The sequence below is a fragment of the Pimephales promelas genome, chromosome 16, assembly GCF_988280905.1.
Source record: "Pimephales promelas chromosome 16, fPimPro1.hap1.1, whole genome shotgun sequence".
NCBI lineage: Eukaryota > Metazoa > Chordata > Actinopteri > Cypriniformes > Leuciscidae > Pimephales > Pimephales promelas.
In genome coordinates, this window is record NC_142784.1 from 28,385,811 (window position 1) to 28,410,032 (window position 24,222).

General features: G+C 37.6%; 1 protein-coding gene across 3 annotated transcripts; it reads right to left on the reverse strand.

Moving 5' to 3' along the window:
- slc7a1b (solute carrier family 7 member 1b) lies at positions 1–22,918 on the reverse strand. 3 transcript variants are annotated; one of them, XM_089121399.1, is made up of 13 exons: positions 22,845–22,904; positions 22,679–22,731; positions 9,307–9,747; positions 8,196–8,354; positions 7,951–8,116; positions 7,107–7,234; positions 6,768–6,990; positions 5,537–5,676; positions 3,212–3,314; positions 1,865–2,073; positions 1,635–1,786; positions 1,435–1,543; positions 1–1,224 (listed from the first exon to the last, which is right to left on the reverse strand). In XM_089121399.1, the coding sequence occupies exons 3-13, from the start codon at positions 9,674–9,676 to the stop codon at positions 1,073–1,075; spliced, it is 1,911 nt and encodes a 636-aa protein (XP_088977525.1). In that variant the 5' UTR covers positions 9,677–9,747; positions 22,679–22,731; positions 22,845–22,904; the 3' UTR covers positions 1–1,072. The 3 variants fall into 3 exon arrangements, with proteins under 3 accessions (XP_088977525.1, XP_039526910.1, XP_039526911.1); XM_039670976.2 differs by having other exon boundaries at positions 22,679–22,918; XM_039670977.2 differs by lacking the exons at positions 22,679–22,731; positions 22,845–22,904 and adding an exon at positions 21,831–21,933.
- Between the last annotated feature and the right edge of the window lie 1,304 nt (positions 22,919–24,222).

Below are 24,222 nucleotides of genomic sequence, written 5' to 3' on the forward strand. Positions count from 1 at the left end.
TTTCTTTACAAACCAGAAAATAATTTATTGCAAGAAAAACAGCAAATATTTACAAAAATGTACAGTTCCCTTAATTTGACATTAAAAAATTGCAATACACTGCAGAAAATGTACTGTGACGAAAATGTTTCTGCAAATCTGTTCTCTTGCATGTCAACGAGATACAGTTTATATCCATTATTCATAATAAAAACAATCATAATCACCAATTCTTTGGCTTGTTTTTGGTTTTGTACAAATCCAACGACTACAACATGGACAAAGTAAAATACACAAAAGTCCAAAAATACTGTACAAAATTATTTCGCCCAATAGAGAATAAACATGCACACAACAGCTGAATAAAGGACCAAACAAACCAGCATTACAATCCCTCAGAATGGAGATTTTCCCAGATCCAAGACTTGGTCTTTTTTCCCCACCTAAGAGCTTGGCAACAGTCTCATAAAAGTCTGAAAGGTGTGATCAATCATTGGTATCGGCCGCTAAAAGTCATTTTCAGTGCAAGTAGACATCAGCACTGGACTGTTACAGACTTGTACAATGACCAAAAAGCAACTGGCTTGATTTGTAGCATCATATTGAGAAATCGATTTGACGCGCCTTAAGTCAGCTAAATAAATATGTGAAAACTTATATAAAGAGTCAATTTAAAATTGAATTGAAGCTGTGTAATTTTCAGTTATTTGCTTAAAAAAAATAACCAAGTAAAATTTGTATCGGTGCATCCCTAGAATTCAACATACAAAACGCACACCACGGTAAAAATGTTATTTGTATGAGTTTTTCTCAAGACCCTGGTAAAACGCATTATAGCAACATGCTACAAAAATAAATAGGTAAAAATTAACCAATCAGACAGAGCCCTACACACATTAAAATCAGTAATGTCGTACTTCACTTTTTACAGTAATGCAATTCAAGTGATAGACTTCGTCACATGTTGTAAATGCTGCTCAAAGGTGCTTTAGACCTACTATAACATCTTGAACGTCAATAGCAGCTTTGTGTTGGGACGTTTTTGTTGTCGTAGGTCACATACATCGGTATAGCGAGTATCTGAAGTGCTTTCTCAAGGGTCACTGCTCTCCCCTGCGTTGTTCAGGAAAGCCTCTTTCTCAGGTGTGTCCGGTTCGTCTGGTTTGACGGGGTCTTCTGTGTCGTTACAGGCCAACGCTGCCTCTGTGCTGTGCCAGATCCCATAGCCAAAATAAATAACAAAACCTAGAGAGAAACAAAGTTATTAAAGCACAGCAGAAGACTTGTTTTCAATCTATGGTTAAAGTTTATTGTGATTATTTTTAACAACTGTACCCATTTATTTTCCCATTATTCAAGCCTGTGCAGTTCACTGTCCTGCAACCAATTTGAACGTGAAAACGTTTGTGACGATATATCAGGACTTGTTTGATTTTTAATATCTAAAAGACTTACCTATGGCCATCCAAATGGTGAAACGCAACCAGGTGCCTCTGTCCAGCTGCATCATCAGGTACACGTTAACAAACATGCTGAGGACAGGGAGGAACGGCAGCAGAGGAACCTGGGTACACACATACACCCACCGGTCTTTACAAACCACCACAAAAAGGGAGTATAAAAGACACTGTGTGAACACGCAGGTGTGCATTTACCTTAAAAGACAGCTTAGTTTTGCTCTCAGGCTGCCTCCATATTAACATGGTGATGATGAAGCAAACTACAGCCAGAACCGCAAGAACCGCAAGAGCCCAGACCTGAAATCCACCCTGAACCGCCACGACACAGAACACACACACCAGCACACCTGCAGCAAAGGAAAGGTTATCAGTCTAGTAAACATACTGAAGTAAATATGTCAGGTATGCATCTGTGTGTGTCTGACCTAATACACTCGTGCAGATGTTGACTGTGAAGCCAGAGAGACGAGAAGGCTCCTCGTTTTGGGGGCACAGAAGGTTTCTGAGGGTGCAGAGATCTTGAGATCCAGGTAGGAAACCAGCACTGCTCTCGTTGATGGAATCAGCCTCTGTTTCCTCCTGACAACTGGCTATCTGATAATGGACGTTCACACTGGGCTGCTCTGGTTGGTACCTGAGAGAGAGAGAGAGAGAGAGAGAGAAAGAGAGAGAGAGATATTGAGTCTATACCTTAATATGAATCAGGGTTATTATTGTTAACTAAAATTAAAACCATAAAAATGAACAAAACTTGAAAATGACTAAACATTAAACTGAAATTATATATATATATATATATGAAGAGTTCAGATGCAAAAGCCTCTAAATGCCATTTGAAATTTTCTTCTTTAATGATGATTTTTATCAAACTTGTATATTTAAGTTCAGTAATTTCACTTAAATAACAATTCATAGGTAATCTTCATCCCCATTTAAGTGAAATCACTGAACTTAAATATACAAGTTTGATAAAAATCATCATTAAAGAAGAAAATTTCAAATGGCATTTAGAGGCTTTTGCATCTGAACTCTTCATATATAAACAAACACTCATTTTATGTCAGCTAGTTGTAATGAACTAAAAACTAAAACTTAAACTATATAGACAAACAACAAAAGTACTAAAAGTTAAAATGACAATGAAAACAGATTAAAGAGAAATAAAATCCAATTCAAAATCTTAAAAACGATAAAAGCATATCAATGATACTATACATTATGATAATGAATACATTTATATCAGGGCTGTAACTTTAACATTAATCAAGTGTGATTAAGAATATAATGCAAAAAAAATTATCTGATCCATAAAATGGAGTGAAAAAACAGTGTGTGCAACTACAGTTTCCTAATTGTTTATCCACCTTTTTCCTGCTTACTGCGTTTTAGATTGTGGGAGGCACTTCACTACTCAAAAAGACTGAAACAAATCATTTTAAATCATAAGGTTGCACTACAAATAATCCTTAAACAATCTCTTTTCAGGTTTGTTTTCACAGGGATGCTTTAAAAAACAATCTTTATTGTCTGTTGAAATGACAGAAATTACTTTGAAATATTAACCACCCAATGTTCCAATTAATGGACATTTTTTAATTAGTCAACGCACATAATATTTATGTGAGAATATATATATATATATATATATATATATATATATATATTCAGTGATATTTATCATGTCGGTAATATTGCTTATTGAGATCACAGAGCGAACCATCCACTGATTATGTACAGTTCAACGGTAGTCACTCCCATAATTCAAGACGTACCTCAAAACTAAGACACAGGCCGCAACTAGTGTGTAAGCCAGAAGAGTGCCAATGGACATGAGATCAACCAGATCTTTCAGATCAAACAGGAAGGCCATCACCGCTGTGAAGGGAACAGGAGTGTTTATTGCAGGATGATTCAGCAGTTGTATTAACTCTAATAATTATAAGAAGTATATGCACAATAATACTATTTTGTTAATGTTCACAGCAGTATGAATATTAATACACTACCATTCAATGGTTTGGGGTCAGTAAAAAACACCTCTGCTCAACAAGACTGCATTTATTTGATCAAAAATACAGTAAAAACAGCAATACTGTGAAATAATAAAATGTTAAAGAACTGTTTTCTATTTGAATGTATTCTTACTGAGCCCAAACTTTTGAATGGTTCTGTTTTTGTATTAACTCTTTCCCCGCCAAACACGGAATTTTCCGTGTTTAATGAAAAAACGCATCTGCGCCAAACACGGAATTTTCCGGGTATCCGTGTTTTAGGTGGTATACGGTAAGGAAGACCCGCGCGCATGTCCTGAATGATTGCGCAACTCTTTGTTTAGAGAAACAGATTGCAATCGTCTCAAACAGTGGAGTAGTGAGAATGTATCAGACAGACAATGCAGAGGTATATGGCTGAAGTACTGGAGGTTAATGGACTCGGAGTCCGATCACTCTTTATTTGATAATTCTGAATCTGATCGGGACGAAGTAGTCAGTGAGAGAGATGCACATGTTCATGCTAGCCATGGACGTGCCGCAGATGGATCGTATAATATTATGACACTATAATATGTATGTGTGTGTGCAGGCATTTATGTGTGGCTGTCTAAATATATAAGGTGTAATTGTCAAATTTTTTCTCTCTTTGTGCACATTTACCACATTGTAATATGTATTTGTGTGTGTGTGTGTGTGTGTGTGTGTGTGTGTGTCTAGGCCTGTTTATTGTAATTCCAATTATTCATTATTCACAGGTAGAACACAGAGAGGCAGAGGCAGAAGTTTTATTGCAAAAGTTACATTTCCCTTACATCCTGGGAAATTTGATATATTTTACATTTATTTTATGTTTTTAATTTATTTTGGAAAGTTTTATATATGAAGGAAACAACATCTGAATGTATTCTGCTTTTAAATGCACTTGTTTGATAAAAATACCTTTTTCTCAGTTTTTTGTCCAAAATGTTGTGTTTTTGACAAAACCTACCTCTGTTCAAGAGGCAATAAAAAAAGAACAGATGAAGATAAAATAAAAACGTTTTTTTTGCCTAAAAGCAGAGGCTCAGATCTTTATTTTTATATATATCATCTTCATATATTCATGGAAGAAAATATTCAGCGGGGGCATTCAAATTTAGCGAAAATCGTCAAAAACCCTGGCGGTGGCTGGCAACTTTTTTTAAAAACGCTGGCGGGGAAAGAGTTAATGTATTGTAAACATATTAATGTTACATATAAAATTGAATAACCAACAAGTTAATACAAATAGACAATCTCTTAAAATGATTAAGAAATGGTTAATGAGTTCTCATATTTAAAGAGACTTCAACAAACTGAAAATGAACAACACTATTTACTCATTTATATTCTGTGTCCTGCATAATAACATTTGACATTGCATTTCCTCTCTTCAGTGTTGCCACATATCCTGTTAACAGTCTGTCCTTTAATTACAAAAGCACATCTTGAACTAATAGTAATAGATAGTAATTATGAATTAGTCTTAATGATTGTATTTGTTTCATGTTTAACAAGCAATTAAAAGGATTTAGGTGCCTCTTAGTCCTAAATGCCTGAAACTGCAGATTAAAATGTTGAGGTTTTCAAACAACTTATGATTTCATGTTGTGGTTGGCTCATGTCATGTGCAATGCACTTGCACACTCTTTTCAGGTGGAAAAAAAACCTCATTCCCTTGAGAATTTTTTTTTTTAACTTAAAGGGATAGTCCATTCAAATATGAAAAAAAGGGTTTTGGTATCTAAAAATGCATTGTATTTTTTTCTGTTGCAAAAATTCTTCAAAATATCTTCTTTTGCGTTTCACAGAAGCTTTAATTCAGCTCCTAAAATGAAAACTTCACTTTAAATGTATAAAGTTTATAATTCTAGTAATCCTACTAACTGTTTAATGTCAATGCAGCAATTCTCTGAACATGAAGGCTATTTTTAGCACAAAGAGGTTATCAGTTCTCTGGCATGGCTGGAGTTTAGTGGATGAGACGGACATATTTAGTCATGCTGCAGTTTGGGAGATAGTCGGCAGCATAACGGAGATCTGTAAAGAAGCGAGTCTGTTAGTGGTTTGAATGAGCGTCCTCACCTGCCACTATGCCTGAAGTTATAGTGGCCATTATGGGCGTTTTGGATTTTTCATTGATGTTGGCCAAGAACTTGAAGAGCAGCCCATCTTCAGCCATGGCCCATATTACACGGGGCATTGGGAACATGGAGCCCAACAGACTAGTTCAGGGGAGAGAAACAGATTTGAGCCATGCAATGCAGTTAGCTTGTGCATTTAACATCTACTGAAGCTTATTAGCTTTAACAAGAAAAACCACAAAAACCACTGGGTTTGCATTTAAAGGGTCATAAAACTCCAAACCACGTTTTTTTGAGATCATGCACACTACTAGTCTGGGGTTGCAAAAGATTTACCATTTTAAATAAATGCTGTTCTTTTGAACTTTCTATTCATCAAGGAATCCTGAAATGTATAATGAAAAGAAATATTAAGCGTCACAGTTTTCAAAATCGATAATAAGAAATGTTTCTTGAGCAGAAAATCAGAATTATTGAATGATTTCTGAAGGATCATGTGACACTGAAGACTGTTGTAATGATGCTAAAATTCAGCTTTGCCATCACAGGAATAAATTTTTAATAGAAAAGTTATTTTAAAATTATAATACTATTTCACAATATTACAGTTTTACTGTATATTAAATAATGCACCCTAGATGAGCACAAGACTTCTTAACAAAAATCCTAACAACCCCAAACGCTTGAATAATTGTGCATGTTTTCACGTGATGTAAAACAATTTATGTCTATTAACTGTGCGTATGCACAAATTTGTGCGTGATAACAAATAATGTTTCATCAATAATTTTTCTTAGGACACTTTAAAGCATTTGAAACACATATACATACACAATACAATAGATTTGGCTGACTAATATATTAATAGAAAAATAGGAAATTTGAATTTCCAATTGCTTTAATTTAGCATCAGTTTTAAAAACTATCGGTTATTGTAGGTACTGACAACTTCATTATCGGTATTTGTAAAATCTAATATCGGTCGACCTCTATTAACCTCCATACAGCTTTAAGCCTGATAGTTGAGGTATTAAAGAGGTCATGTCATGGAGAGCAAAAACAAACATACTTCTCAATAAAAAAATTTTTTTTTTTTTAAAACCCTTTAAATTATTTAAATGAGATGTGTGTAGACATTTGTGCCAATTGAGTTGACAAACTGATGCTATGCAAATACACACACAAATACTGACAGCATGGGGTCTTGTGTTAGATAACGTTTGAATTCCTACCTGGTGGATAAAGCACAAAGTGAACCAACAGCTACTGCGTACGTCGCTCCTTCCCAGCCCACAAATTTGAAAGCCACGGGCAGAGGGCTGTTCTTATCCAGCATATAGTACGGCATCATCAACGTGAGGGCGGCAGACACGCCGAAGTAAGCGACAAAACAGATGAGAAGTGATGCTACAATGCCAATGGGTATCGCCCTCTGAGGATTCTTCACCTCCTCGCCTGAAATGCAGAGAAGCACAAAAGAAAAGGGTTCATTTCAACGGGCAGCAACAATCAGAAAATCTGTCTTAGAGCAGACTCGAAATAGTTTTTGTCATGCAAAATTCAAAATGTACCTGTTGTAGCAATACAATCAAAGCCAACAAAAGCATAGAAACAGGTCGCGGCACCAGACAGGACTCCAGAGAAGCCGAACGGCATGAAACCACCAACACCCAGACTCTCTGGCAGCAGCTCGGATGAACTGAAAATACAAACAAGGACTAGGCTATAGCATCTCCCTCAAATAAAACAATTATTTTTTAATAATATGCAGACTCGATCGTCTGGCTAAATGACAGACATAAAACTTGGCTACCTATTCAGTATGTTTTTAATTTTTTTTAAATCGGTGCTACCTAATTAGAAAAAAGAAAAAAAAAAAAGAAAAAGGCTGTTGTCTTCAACACCCATAATGCACTGTGGATGTTGCCATCCAAGGCCACTCCCACCAGTCTGCTATAGATACTAGTAGTCGACCGATATATCGCCACGATAAAAATGCAACATTTGGTTTTTCAAGTTTTTCTGACTGGCCGATGTGTTGGAAGCGGGACTTTTATTTTGATGGTGCTGCAGACTTTTATTTTGACAGGAGGCACTGAGAAGAGAACAGCGCTCACTCACAGTCTTTTATCATTATGCTGTTCAAAGAGTAAACAAAGTATAATACAATTTCAGTGATTAACCTACCCTACCTTGTTTTTTTAACCTCTGTCGATCTGACAGTTCTTTTCGACAATCCATTACTTTTAGATGTACATTACCATATAGTATAAAAAAAATAGGAATATATAATACAGATTTTTTTCTTTTGATTTTGATCTGAAAAACAAACAAACAAACAAACAAAAAACAGTCGTGTCCTGAAACAAAATTCAGATTCTGTGTGTATTAAACGAATAAAAAACAGTTCATTACTTCGAGGAGGAAGTTTGGTTGAGGATCTCTTTAGGATCCAGGTTCCAGTTGTTGAGGGTTCCTTTGATGAGACCCGACACCACCACAAACATTAGCACCAGAACATTGATGCAGGTGAACACCTTATTGACCATAGCGGACTCCTTCACCCCAAACGCCAACAAACCTGCAGAACATCCACAAGACATTCAACATAAACTGATATAAACTGGTATATTTGTAAAATGTGACTCTCAATGTCTTGCCTGTTAGCGTGAGGATGATGAGCACTGCAAACATGTCCGGATACTCTGCTAGCACTCCCGGGGCGTTCATATTCATGTGTAGCTTGCAGAAGTCCTCGATATGTTTCCCAATAAGCTCATCAAAGGTCGCACTCCACGCTCGAGCAACACTGGATGTTCCTGAAAGAGGGAATATGATGTTATAACTAGGGCTGTACGATAAATCGAAATAAAATGAACATTGTGTTATCTACTTAGTGTCGAGTAGATAAATATATGCACTACTGGTTTCAAAGTGAAGCGTGGCATTTAGACGCCCTATATGATGAGCTGCTTGAGTGTAGATAAAAACAGTGTTGAGCTTCACTCTGAAAGTGGCAGAGCATATTTTTATTTACCAATCAAAAGAAAAGCTTGACAGGTTACTGTTTGAAAATTTAATAAATTAAAATGTACTAGTATTGTAACAATACAGTAAAGCATTTTATTTTATAGTATTATTTATTTTGATTTTTTTTTTTTATTAAATCACAATACATTTCCAATATTTTAGTCATACTGAATATAAATGAAACTCAAGTAGATTTTTTCAATTTTTTTTAAATTGGTGCAGGATGTGATTGGACACCATTTTCACTCAGATTGCAAGTACATTTCACAAACAATTACAAAGAAACCGCAAGTGGCACATTGAATTAAACATTGTATTTATAAACAATTTCTGAAGTCAAATTTTTTTTTAAGACCGGCATGGTCTTGTAAAACATACTCCAATAATCATAATCTTAATGTATATATATTTTTTAAATATTTTAGAGGTATTTTAAATATTATATTTTATATTTTTATATTTTAAATATTTTTCCTAAATAATTCAGTCCTAAAATGATTTAAAAAGTAATTTTTAGCTTTTTATTTTATGAACTCCCTGACAAAATCACCCCACTCCTTCTAGAATGGTTCATTCTTAAAAAAATATATAGATATTAAAGTCATCTGGTGAAAAATCCTGTATTTTTTTTTTTATATTGCAGAAAAGTAAAATATTGCAAAGTCAGTTTTCCATATAGTTATAACTGAATGATTTTAAGTAGCAGGTATATGGACCCTGGGCTATCTGAAGCACTCTCACCTATGATATAAGAGAGGATGAGGTTCCAGCCGGTGATGAAGGCCCACAGCTCTCCCACCGTCACATAGCTGTACAGATACGCCGAGCCCGTCCTGGGTACACGTGCTCCGAACTCAGCGTAACACAGTCCAGCCATGACTGAGGCCAATGCAGCAATCAGAAAGGACAGGACGATAGCGGGACCGGCGTTTTGCCGCGCCACGGCCCCAGCCAGCACATAGACGCCAGCGCCCAACGTGCTGCCCACTCCGAGTGCCACCAGGTCAAAGGTGTTGAGGCATCGGGAAAGCCGAGACTCTTCTGTGCTGCAGTCGACCACCTTCACCCGCAGAAGCTGCTTTCCAAATACTTTTAGGTGGGCAAGGACCATGTTGATTTCTCTAAACACTCAAGACACACACAACAAGCACACACGGACACACAGAGAAGCTCTTCACTGACCTGGAAAAACAAAAGACAGAGTGAGAGCGATTATTATTCTGATATACATTCAATTCAAGTCAAGGTTATTAACATTCAACATTTTCAAATGTTCAAGTGAGCACAATTGTTTTGATAGTTACAAATTATTTTTATCTTAAAAATATATTTCTAAAAGTTTTTATATATTTTAGTAACTAGAATTTAGCGATTCTACTTTTTATTGTACCATTTATTTTTGTTATAGCCAATCAATAACCATTGTTAAAATCCTCCACTATTTTTAAATAAATAATAATAAATGCTACGAGTAAATGTAGGCATCACAACAAACTATAATATACAGTATTACGATGGAAATTAATTTTAACATAGGCTAAAGATTATATATTGTTTACAGATTAATTTAAGCAAGCATAGATGAAAGCAATGGTAATCTAAAAGTTAATTTAAGCCATCAATATTATTATAATAATACAACATTATATATTAAAATATTACAGTTTTATATACATTGTTGTGTGTATATATATATATATATATATATATACACACACACACACACAAGCACACGTAGAACACATTTATGTAAAACATTTATAAAGCCATTCTTATGCAGATTACAGCTCTCAATTTAATACATTAAAAATCGGTCACTAAATTATTCCACGCTTTAACTGTAACAAATCAAAATTTTTTTTACAAACAATTCTAAGATAAACTGTTGCATTCAATTCCATGCAACAATTCAAAATCATTTGTTTGACCTTTTCATCATACCCTCTTCCCCCCCAAATTAACTTGAATTCAGTTTACAATAACTTTCCTAAATATATTTATTTTTATAGCTATTGCAACATGACATCATGACTTTTGCGTAAAAATACATGCCACTTTCAAGTCAAGTGGCGTGTTGAGCTATCCGCATGTATGCGTGTATGTCTACGCCATTAATGTCCGAGTGATGTATGTGTACACACAGTTAAATCTTCCTAGGATGGTAGGGGAAGACTCATAAATGCTGTTAACCCCAGTGACGGGTAGGTTTAGGGACGGGTTGGGGTAGGTCATATATTTATATACACAGTAATGTAACGTTAGGTCAACGGTGTTCATAAACACGCTGAAAAGCGATTATGCGTGTTGATAGCACGCCAAAAATGGAAACACACGCGATTTCATGAGATCAGTCTGGCTATTGACACCATAAAACATTCAAATCAAGTGCGATAAGAGTCTTATTAAATGATGCAACCAGCACAATCCTGACATCAGCTTCCCTGGGAGAGTCATAAGAGTGATGATATGTGAGCCTCGTACTACAACCTGCATGATTCTCTTACTCATCATTACTGTAATAGCTGGAAGCCAAAAGCAGACTGGAGTTGAGCCGAGGTATCTCTTGAACTTTACAGTAGGATTATTTATAAACACAAGTGTGGCACTAACGTCAGAGATCATATTAATCAAGCCACATGTAATAAATAAATATACTGTACACCAATAAACAGATGAACGTGAGCATATTCCCTTTTCCAGTTTCTCCAGCTCATGTAACAGGACACCCTATTTCATCAACTCCTACAGAGATACATTTTTGATATTTTGGTCATTTTTACAATTACATGAAAAAAATCACTGAAAAAAAAGGCCTATATCTTAAAGGCCAATAACCAATTCATTCATTTTTTCTTTGATTTAAAGGTAAATGTGTCATGTTCTTGACTGGTTGCATTAGATTTATCCATTGGTAATCAAGGCTAAAACACAAACACTAATTCACAATATTCCCTTCATGTTTGATTACAGAAAGAAAAGACATCCTAAGATAATTTAGTCTGAAATAACCATATTAAATTCGAGTCTCCCTAAAGGCCACTGTTGAAACGCTAAAGCATTTCAAATAAATCACTGCCACTGAATCAATTAGTGAGCAAAACCAATAACAGGTTTCATGGGAAACTCGAATAAGATAAACAGTAAGACAACAAATCCACCGAGACCGTTAATCAGAGCGCACTGAAGTTTCAAATCCTTTTCTTACCAACTCAAAATATCAGAGCAAGGAAATCCCCAAAAAATAAATAAAGTCCTGCGTAGGGGTGGGCGATATGGAAAAAATATCATATCACGATTTTTTTAGGAAAATCACGATCACGATTTTTTATCACGATTCTTTTTCAAGTTGGTTTTAATATTTTGCAAGTGGCTGTTCATTACAGCCAAACTAATGGCCCTATGTTAAAAACAAAGCCTTATAGGTAACACCAGTGGCGAAGATAAAAATCTTTGTCATTATTTTCTTTGTTATTAAAAAAATAAGATAAGATAAACATTACACAAATTAATATTCAAATTAAATAAATAGTGCTTTATTTTTTCAGATGCAGTAAGTTTACAGTAGCAGTAGCATTGAAGAAAGTAATTAAATGAACAAATATGAAATTAAAACACTACATAGACTTCACTGAATAAATTAATTCTTATTAAAGCTACTATTAAAGTTCTTAGTCAGTGATTTTCTCCTTGTGTTTTTTTCTTTCTTTTATTAACACTAAAGGGATAGTTCCCTCAAAAATGAAAATGGTTTTAATTTACTCTCTCAAGATGTTTTAAACCCGAATAAATTTCTTTCTTCTGTTGAAAATAAAAGTTATTTTGAATAATGTGGGTAACCGAACAGTTGCTGGTCCCCCTATAGTTTTTTATAGGTACTCTCCTGGAAGTTAATGGGGACCAGCAACTGTTTGGTTATCCACATTAAAAAAAATCGTCTTTTGTGTTCAGCACAAGAAAGAAATTAACACAGGTTTGCAACAACATTAGAGTGATTAAATAATGACAGAATTTTTTTTTTTTTTTTGTGTGAACTATCCCTTTAAGGACAAGCGGCAGTACTATTTATTCCTGTCGCTTTTAGACCAGCGCTTGACGCGTTTAATATAGACACATATTACACCAGATATTCTCTCAAATGTTTGCTTTCACTTTAGACATAGCCTGTTTATGTAAACGTTGTGTGTATTTAACAGTATTAGCATAATAAGACTAGAAAGATAACTTAGTCCAGTATTCTGGCGCTGTTGACAGGCTTCTAGTGTCTGTGAGTGTCGGGGGTAATTTATGCGGTCAGGAAAGCGAACGTTAGAACAGCGCATCAGCGCGTGAATTAAATGTTTAACCGGCAAGGCTTATGAAAATAATGAACTTTTGTGAATTGTAGTGTCCCGTACCTATTCATGTGTGATGTGTAGGCAACGTCGCGTTGTACAGTTGAGACGGCGGCGCCAGAACTGAACTGATAGAATGCACTGTAACACGATACTACGATATTTCTTCAAAAGCAGATCGTGGAGACATTTTAATCGTCCACGATTAAAAATCGTCATATCGCACACCCCTAGTCCTGCGATTCTTTTCTGAGCTCCGGCACCTCCTCCAGGTATCAAACACAATGAGGATTTGTAAAGTAACCTTTGATGGAGCCTTAGTTCTCTCTCAACTCATAATAAATACAAGCAAGGGTTCAAACCGTGTCCGCTTGAAGCACAAGTTACATGCCTTGGTGGCAACTACCTCATTCAAAGATCTGGCCATAAATAGCGCAGTGTGAGGTCACGTGAAGACCAGCAGCTGTGGTGGTCACAGACGCCCTCATTCACTCCGTCAGATCTCCACTCTGGTTTCTGGTCGTCACTGCCTACCGTCATAAAACACTTCTGCATAACATCAAATCTGTTCTAGATGTTTCAAACTTTAAATGACATTGAATATATTTACTCATGTCACTTCATTCCCATATGACTGTGGTGTAAAGAAAGGAAGGGCATTTTGAAAATGTTCACGCTGCTCTCTCCCATACAATTATAGTTCATAATGGCCACACCTGTCAAGCTACAATATGCTAATGTCGAAAAGTTTGGACTTTATTCTCGAAACGTTTGGACTTGAATCTCGAAACGTTTGGACTTGAATCTCGAAACGTGTGGACTTGAATCTCGAAACGTGTGGACTTGAATCTCGAAACGTGTGGACTTGAATCTCGAAACGTGTGGACTTGAATCTCGAAACGTGTGGACTTGAATCTCGAAACGTGTGGACTTGAATCTCGAAACGTTTGGACTTTAACCTCGAAACGTTTGGACTTTAATCTCGACACGTTTGGACTTTAATCTCGACACGTTTGGACTTTAATCTCGACACGTTTGGACTTTAATCTCGACACGTTTGGACTTTAATCTCGAAACATTTGGACTTTAATTTTGAAACGTTTGGACTTAAATCTCGAAACGTTTGGACTTTAATCTCGAAAAGTTTGGACTTTAATCTCGAAACGTGTGGACTTGAATCTCGAAACGTTTGGACTTGAATCTCGAAACGTTTGGACTTGAATCTCGAAACGTTTGGACTTGAATCTCGAAACGTTTGGACTTGAATCTCGACACGTTTGGACTTGAATCTCGACACGTTTGGACTTGAATCTCGACACGTTTGGACTTGAATCTCGACACGTGTGGACTTTAATCTCGACACGTGTGGACTTTAATCTCGAAACGTTTGGACTTAAATCTCGAAACGTTTGGACTTTAATCTCGAAACGTGTGGACTTGAATCTCGAAACGTTTGGACTTGAATCTCGAAACGTTTGGGCTTTAATCTCGAAACGTTTGGACTTTAATCTCAAAATGTTTGGACTTTAATCTCGAAACGTTTGGACTTGAATCTCGACACGTTTGGACTTGAATCTCGAAACGTTTGGACTTGAATCTCGAAACGTTTGGACTTGAATCTCGAAACGTTTGGACTTGAATCTCGACACGTTTGGACTTGAATCTCGACACGTTTGGACTTGAATCTCGACACGTTTGGACTTGAATCTCGACACGTGTGGACTTTAATCTCGACACGTGTGGACTTTAATCTCGAAACGTTTGGACTTAAATCTCGAAACGTTTGGACTTTAATCTCGAAACGTGTGGACTTGAATCTCGAAACGTTTGGACTTGAATCTCGAAACGTTTGGGCTTTAATCTCGAAACGTTTGGACTTTAATCTCAAAATGTTTGGACTTTAATCTCGAAACGTTTGGACTTTAATCTCGACACGTTTGGACTTTAATCTCGACACGTTTGGACTTTAATCTCGACACGTTTGGACTTTAATCTCGACACGTTTGGACTTTAATCTCGACACGTTTGGACTTTAATCTCGAAACGTGTGGACTTTAATCTCGAAACGTGTGGACTTTAATCTCGAAACGCGTGGACTTTAATCTCGAAACGTTTGGACTTAAATGTCGAAACGTTTGGACTTTAATCTCAAAACGTTTGGACTTTAATCGCGAAACGCTAGATTTTTCTCTTTTTTTTTTCTTTTTTTTTTTACAGATTTTTTGTGGTTCAGGGCTTCCGTAGAGAACAGACGCTACAATTAAAGTGTCAAGACACCCCCGTTTTAGCCTGGTCGTTGAAAATCTCAAAGTTGAAAAAGTCTCAAGAAATAGTTGAGTAACGCTGTGGGAAAGCGGGAGAGTAGAAGGTGGGAAATGGAAGAAAACAACACACTAATTATACAGGTGCATGAATATTAAAATATGACCACAGAGAAGAAGAAAAACAGAATAACCCCAAAAAAGAGGCACCTTGATGCATTTTAAAAATATATTCTAATTTATTCATTACAATTACGAGTACCACAGTCTCTGAACAAACAACATATGTCAGTCAGTTTAAAGGGATAGTTCACTTCAAAATGAACATTCTGACATTATATACTGAGTATATAAGAGGAAATGAATAAATGATGACAGAATTTTCATTTTGAAGTGAACTATCCATTTAACACAGAAAGAATAAAGGAAGTTACTTTTTAACCATTGTCCTTTGAATGTTCAGTCTACAATGTATTATTGTTTTCTGTGTATCAGAAAGAATAATTCCTCATGTCATTGCCATCATGGTTTACATGTGTTAGGATTCAAATTCAAGCTCTGACAGCGTCGTGGGGAAAATGAAACAATCCTTTTGTTACTGTGGTGAGGAAACATACACTGAATGAAAAGACAATGGCAAAAGATTCGGTTTCAAAGCGAAATGTAAAAGTGTTTTTTGGCAATATTCAGCTTGGAATGAGAAAAAATTAATTACAATAATAAATATATAAATGTGTTGTGTTGTCTTATTTTACATCCTTTTAAGTCACCTGGCTCTTCTGAACATATTCTCAATGGATGCCAGTCGACTTTAACATTCATGTACTGGGGCTGTTTATTTGGAGAGAGAGAGAGTAATAAAACAAAGCCTGCTTCTTATACAACCTAACGCTGCTGTGAGGCAACAGATCGCACAAGGTATACTGGAAAAAGAGTGATGACGAGCACATCCATATCCACTTTAAACGGCCATAGCAACGCAGGCACGGAAACTCGTGCTTCTGTCAAGCAGTGTAAATCCAGCAAGTGGGCTGGTAGGGGGCCTTGCCCCATTTTCCACCAATCACAGAGCCCCAGCAGAAACGGGAGGCATCTGAACACATCAGCTGGTCACATTGTGTTCACACTCTTCATTAAGGTCACAATGCCCAGGTCAGTTGACATTGACTTTCTGTTGAGATGATCTGATTAGATCAGAGCCATACTACTGAGGAATCTGAATCGTGGATAGTCCCCCCGAAAATAAAAAAAAAAATTTTCAAAGTTTGTTTCAAACTACATTGAACTACAGTATATAATGTATAATAATGCAATGGGGGAATATTTGTGGGTCCTGATAATGGCAAATGTCTGATGTTACCATAAAAAAGTGGCTGACATTATTTTAAATAGGCTATATCTAGTCAGTGAAAGCGTGCAAGCATATTTATCTACAATAACTCAGTAATTCTCTGCTTCAGAATCATGAATATTGTTATTCTGGTGTCACCATTGTCCTTGGGTTACAGCACCGAGTCCAAGCCTATTCATTTAGACCCACTCTGTAATATCAAATTTGGCATTTTAATCATCAGTATATTTTGTGTTAACCTTTTACCATATCAAGTTCAAGTTCATTTATTTATATAGCACATTTAAACAGCCGCTCAGACAGACCAAAGTGCTTTACAGAACAAGAATTAAAAACAAACACACAAACAAAAAAAAAAAAAAAAAAAAGAAGAAATAAGCATATCCCACATAAAAGGCAGCAAAGCTACCAGTAGCCTTGTCAGAGACCCAGTTATAACATAATAAAATACTTAAAAGGAGATCAGTATGCTAAAGAGAAAAGGTAGGTTTTCACCAAAGATTTAAAAATAGACAGGTTTGGGGCCGTTCGAATCTCTAGGGGCAGGGTGTTCCACAGACGGGGCCCTGCCACAGCAAAAGCACGCTCCCCTCTGCGCTTAAGTCTGACACGAGGGACTACCAGCAGAGCCTGGTCGTGAGATCTTAGGCTTCTGGACGGAGTATAGGGATGAATAAGTTCGGAGAGATAGGCTGGGGCTAGGCTATGTAGCGATTTAAAAACAAATAGTAGGACTTTAAAATCAATTCTCTGCCGGACAGGTAGCCAGTGTAAGGACTCAAGAATTGGAGTGATGTGGTCATATTTGCGACAGTTGGAAATGAGTCTAGCCGCAGCGTTTTGGACCAGCTGAAGACGGGCAATTTGAGAAGCAGATATCCCACAATAGAGTGAATTGCAATAGTCGAGCCTACACGTGATGAAAGCATGAACTGCCATTTCCAGGGTTGTCGGAGTAAGAAAGCCTTTGATTTTAGATAATAAGCGTAGTTGGTAGAAACCGGAGCTGATGACACCTGATATGTGTTTGTCAAGTTTTAACGACTGGTCAATGAGAACACCCAAATTTCGGACTCCTGTCGATTTAAAGGGGGCTAAGCTCCCCAAGTCTGGGCTTGAGCACTGAGACCTTTCACTCGGGCTGAAGACAATGACCTCGGTCTTATCACTATTTAAAGAGAGGAAGTTTTGGGCCAGCCATGCCTTCACTTCCTCTAAGCATAGTAGAAGACACTTTAATGCTGCAGGGTCATTTTTCTTGAATGGAATGTAAATTTGGGTGTCGTCCGCATACAGATGAAATGATACACTGTGTTTCCTTAAAATAGTGCCCAACGGAAGCATGTACAGAGAAAATAGAGAGGGAGCCAGAACGGAGCCCTGTGGGAGACCACAGGTTAGAGGGGCCGTGGAGCTGGAGAAATTACCCATCTTGACTAAAAACTTTCTGTCGGAAAGGTACGACCGAAACCATGATAAGACAGAAGCTTTTAGTCCCACCTCAGTCTCAAGTCTAGCCAGCAGGGTAGGGTGGTCAACAGTGTCAAAAGCTGCCGAAAGGTCTAAGAGAATTAGAACCACAGAATCACCAGAATCAGTGGAGATTAAGATGTCGTTTAGCACTCGCAGAAGGGCAGACTCAGTGCTGTGAGCAGCCCTGAACCCAGATTGAAAAGTGTCATAAATACAGTTATTTAGAAGAAAGTGCTGGAGTTGATTAAACACTATTTTCTCCAATAACTTGGAGATAAAAGGCAAGACAGATATGGGTCGGTAATTTTGTAGAACAGATGGATCCAGTGAAGGCTTCTTGAGCAAGGGAGTGACCGTAGCCACTTTGAGATTAATTGGAACTGAGCCCGTGTTGAGACACTTGTTAATAAAGGATACCAAACCAGGACCCACAGAGTCGATTATTAACTTTAGAAATTTCGGCTGAAGGATGTCATTTGGACAGAGTGAGGGTTTGAGCTTGGCGCTCACATCCTTAAGTGTCAGGAGGTTGATAGGATCAAAAACCTCCCAAACACATTTAATAGATGACACAGATGGGGGCAAAGTTATGTTCGGGCAGACACTAAGTCTTAATTTAGTGATTTTGTTAACAAAAAATCTCTGGAAATCTTCACATAGAGCATCCGAGGCGACAGACAATTTAGAAGAAGGATTTATTACAGATTGAATGACTGAAAACAAGACCTTTGGGTTGGAGTGGTTAGATTCAATTAAGTTAGAAAAATATGCAGCTCTAGCTGACTTAGCAGCCTTTTGGTATGCTGTAAGAGCGTCTTTGAACAGATGGAAGGAGACAATATGCCTGTCTCGTTTCCATTTGCGTTCGGCCGCTCTACACATTTGTCTTTGGTGACGAGTGTCAGAGTTTTGCCACAGAGCAGATTTCGGTTTGGGTTTGTGGGGCTTAAGCGGAGCAGTCACGTTAGCTACCCTAAGCCAGGCAGAGTTTAAAAGGCTGAAATGCTGTTCCGCATCCAGGTCAGGTAGTGGTTTGTCCAGGCCCAAATGTGAGCACAGCTCATCAAAACACATGTCAAAGTTAGTGCTGAACTGTGGGGAGTAGACCCGCGACATAACAGGAGCAAGAGTGGGTTGAGAGAGCTCCGGAAGAGACAGTGAGAAAAGAATAGGCTTGTGATCAGAGAGCAGAAAATCTGAGAGTATAATATCAGTGACATCAATCCCGTGAGATAGTACAAGGTCTAATGTATGGCCCTGAATGTGCGTGGAGTTTTTGACCCACTGCAGTAGATTAAAAGCATCAATTAAGTCACAAAACTCCTGTGACAGGGAATTTGACTGACAACAGACATGAATGTTGAAATCTCCCACCAAAAGGAAGCGATCATAGCTTGTGGCAATATTGCCCGTGAATTCAGTGAATTGCTGTATAAAACCATTAGTGGAGTGTGGAGGGCGATAAATCACCCCTAGGCCGATGGGACCATTCCAGTCCAGGTGAAGAAGCTGAGATTCAAAGCTGGGGAAGGCCATTGCAGTGACTAGCCGGCAGCGAGGGGAGAAAGAGTTATTTAAAACCGTAATAATCCCGCCCCCACGACCACTCGGACGAGGAGAGTTAAAAAATGTACAGTTTACAGGAACCAGTTCAGAGAAGGGAGTTAAGTCACCGACCTTCATCCAGGATTCTGTGATGAACATAAGATCCAAGTTGTGTGTAGAGTAGAAGTCGTTCAATAAAAAGGTCTTATTCACTGCAGAACGTGCGTTGATTAGTGCCAGTTTGGGGGGAGGAATAATCACGTGGGATGCCGGCGCCTTTCTCAATGAGCGCAGATTTCCGAGATTAGCTCCGTTCTGCCGGGAGCAGCGGCCAGCACTGCGGAGATCAGCCCGAGTGACAGGACTCAGATGTAGGGGGAAGACAGGGCGAAGACATCGGTAATCCGCACCCCGCGGGTGCCAGGCAGCGGAGCTGCGCCGAGGCGAACTGCCAGCTCGTAAAAAAGCCTTCAGTTTCGTGGTGTAACCTCCGCGAGTTCCTCGTTTCCTTCTTCGCTTTCTCCGCGCGGTGTTGAGTGGCCACCGGCAGCAAAAATCGAGGCGGATAATCGATCGGGGAGGCTCGTCCGGGTTGTAGAAGGGGGGGCCCACGTCCACGGTGTAACAGTTCGTAAGTGAATCACCAACCGTGAATCGGATGTCAAGGAGAGCTTGACGGGCATATACAAGCCGCGAACAGTGGATAAATGACAGATCAGACATAAGGAGTAGCAGCAGTAGCAGACGGCAAGCCAAACACAACGGCGCCATCTTGCATGTGGAAAAGCAAATTCCCTTTGAATGCCAAACCGAATCACCAACCGTGAATCGGATGTCAAGGAGAGCTTGACGGGCATATACAAGCCGCGAACAGTGGATAAATGACAGATCAGACATAAGGAGTAGCAGCAGTAGCAGACGGCAAGCCAAACACAACGGCGCCATCTTGCATGTGGAAAAGCAAATTCCCTTTGAACGCCAAACCGACTTTTACCATATGTCTTGGGAGTATCGCAATAATACCGTATCATGTATCGAATCGTGACATGAGGGTATCGTTACACCCCTAAAATTCAATTTATTCATTTCATAAAGCAATCAAGTATCTTCAGAAAATTTGGACTAAAACTGCTTGATTCATATTTTATCAGGACTTATTTGTAAATAAAAATCTTTTGTAACATTATAATGTCTTTACTATCACATTTGCACAATTTAATAAATCAATACTTAATTATATTGCTTTATAATCTCGCAGTATTGATTTAATAAATCAATTCTGAATTATCTCGCTTATTCCATCGTTTCTTGCTAGTGTTCACAATCACAAATGAAAGCTCTTATTTTTGTTTGCAGCACAAAATTTGAATGGATGGATAAAGATTACATTTAGTTGAATGAATTTGAATTAAAGTGTGTGAATTACTAAGTGAAGATGTGAATTTAATTACTTGTGACAAGGACAATATATGTGCTGGTGTATGTAAGAGATGTGGCCGTATCATGTGATATAATAAAGGTACTGCATTCATTTACAACGTATTAAACTGATGTGAACAACCTATGAATTCAATATTTGTATTACACAGATACACACCCTTATGGACATCAAGCCCAATTAAACATAGCATATTATCCAGGATACACTCTAGATACACCCAGTCCAAGAATAGTGTTTTAACTGTCTTGATGATGACATTCAATTTTTCTGAGGAGAAATGAAACCACAGACATCCTCAAAACAAAAGAATCATGATGGTTGATTTACTGAAGTAACCAAAAAAGATTTCTAGAACTGAACACCTGTCACTCCATATACACGCCAAATTTATATCTTCAGATCTGACCGTCTCACTGTCCAAACAAAAACTTGGTCAAGACAGTTTAACTTGACGTGCCCCGAAAAGCAAACACATAGTCCTCCACCCTTCAACACTAGAGAGACACACCTTCTCTGTGAATGTTTTCTGACTGATACCTGTGTCAACATGATGAACATGATCACAAATTAATCTAATTGACAAGCTTGAAATCAAACCTGACCTGTAACGGTCACACAGACACACACACAACATTCTGCATTTTCCCAATGGGCAACGCTCACACCCAAATCAGTTCAAATAAATGTTCAACTTCACATAGGCTAAAGCTTTTCATAAACATAGCAATTCATATACATGAACATGGATGACATTATGAATACTGTCTATGGGGGAATCATCTCTATAGCCTAGTTTGCCGAATGAACTAAAATCTATCTTCATTTTCAGTTGACGTATGAAACAAAACGTAAACAACGTTTACCACACACGGCTCTTTTGTATTCTTCCCTTCTGCACGACTCAAGAGAACAGCCTTCTATTCGTCAGAAAATAAATGTTGCAAGACGACGAGTAGGAAACAAATTTCCCGCATTTTAAAACGTCATAATAAAGCGCGGTCGCTCGCCCCAAACAAACAAAACATGCGGATTGTCGACGGGGGCGCGCACGTGGCTTCTTTGTGTCAGAAGTTCAACGAGTTTGTTCTAGTTTGGCGAGAATTTATTTTTTGTCTGTCTACGAATTTTAAAAAAAATCCCATTTTTAAATGTCGAGAGATTGCCACACGTGCCTCTGTATTATAAAAAGTAACGTATTTATTCAAAGAATGCATTGAACATAAAATCCTGGGCGGGAACTCGATTAGCTAACGTTCACATATGTGATGGAGAACTGCACCAACCAAATTAAAACCTTGTAAAATTGAAAATAATACGCTCTTTTCGCTGAAGAATGCACTTAATGTCACAAACCGCCTTGCGGGCTTGCGTTCCTTGAGTTTTGTTTGAAGTTTGGTTAATGCCAAATCTCAATGAATCATAGCGCGCGCTCTATAAAAGCAGATGCACGCATTCCACACATTTTCACACACGTTAATCCCAACGATTTTTAATTCTGCAAATACAAAAAGTTCAATCTCGTCATCCTGCAAAGTGAAGTGTTGCGTCAGCCCTCAAATGGAGAACACACCATGTGCATCACAGACATGCCGCAAGGTTAACGATTTCAATAAAAAAATCGTTAAAACTATCAAAAAGTAGCCTAAGCTACACGTAGATGAGGATAAGCAAATCAAAAACAGTTGTTTACATGCACGTGCTTCATTCTTACCTATAGTATCCGGACACCCAAAGCAATTCACTCCGCGACCTCGGAACTGACACCTTCGAGACGGCGAAAAATAAACATCAAGCCTGTACAACTATTTACAATAAAATACTACTCCTTTAACCTTGGGTATAAACCATAGACGGTAAAAAAATGTATAAACCCCAACCGTGAGGTATCATTGGCCCAGTGTCTCTAACATCCTTCCGTGAGTCAAGCCAACACCCAAACGCAAGAAGACGTGTGCATGATGATTTGCATAGTCACGTTTATCTATCGAGCCCCTTTGTGTTAGTTTCTGCTCATGCAAGTTGTTGTTAAAAGACCTATGCTGTATCATATTAGATTCTAGATTCGCACATTTCTTTTGTTTTCATTTTTTTTGGCTGAACTATCCCTTTAAAACGTGAGTATCAAATGATACAAGCTTTTGAGCAGCGTTTATTTGTTAATCTCTTAATCATCATTGTATTGCATTGCATTAAATGGTTTGCGCCTACAATAAAAACTATAGCTTTGATAAAAAAAAACTTAAAAAAACCCAAAAAACTATAGGCATTTAAATAATAAGACATTATGAGGAGATAAAGAGTGACTGATATTTTAAGATTCAATTTATGTAAGTAATCTGCTATAGGCCTACTTTTATAAAGATCTTAATGATTTACATGATCAGAATTCCATCTTATTTTTTTGGCCAACTCCATCAAATTGCATATTTTTGCTAATTTTGGGTCTGAAAATGAACAGCCAAATTGCATACACATTAGTACCGTAAATTAAAACGTGTTTAATATTAAGTAAACTGAGATTTATTATTTGGGCATCATAACTAGAAATTGCTGTGAGTTATTTAGCCACATAAAACACACAGATGAAAACACGTTACTGCCTTTATTTCAGAACAATTTGCAATATATTTGACAGACTAAACACAGAGGCTAAAGTCCTTCAATTGACAAACATTACATTTGCAATACAACTGCGGATACATGCCGTACTCAAACCCATAGACCTGTGTTTCCTTTATAGCTAACCATGGATATCCCGTTTGGTTCTGTTGCTTGATGGTATTTTATTGATTTTTGCCAGAGAAACCCAGTCTTTTCAATATAGGAATCCACATGATCGAGATGAAACATTTCCCTTGGCAACAGGTTCAGGCTGTTCACATGCTTTCAAAAGTATTTAATACAAGTAAAGTATGTAACTTGGCAATAAATCACAACTAGAGCAGTATACATTTTCACAGCAACTCTCTTGATGCTCCTTTGTTCTAGCAAATTTGTTCAAAGAAACCTTTGATGATAGTTTGATTTACAGAGTTTGACATTGGAAAAAGTCTCCCCAAAATATGCAGCTTATCCAAACTCAAACATCTGTAGGCTGACTCACAAATAACACAGGGATCCTTTGTTGTGAGCAACTGTAGTGGACTATGAAGCCTGCATGAGAGAGATTTAGTGCGTTCAGAGAAATAAACCACTTTCAACACACACAATCTGAAAACATTCAGACAAGTGGAGCTGAAGAACAGAATCACTAAA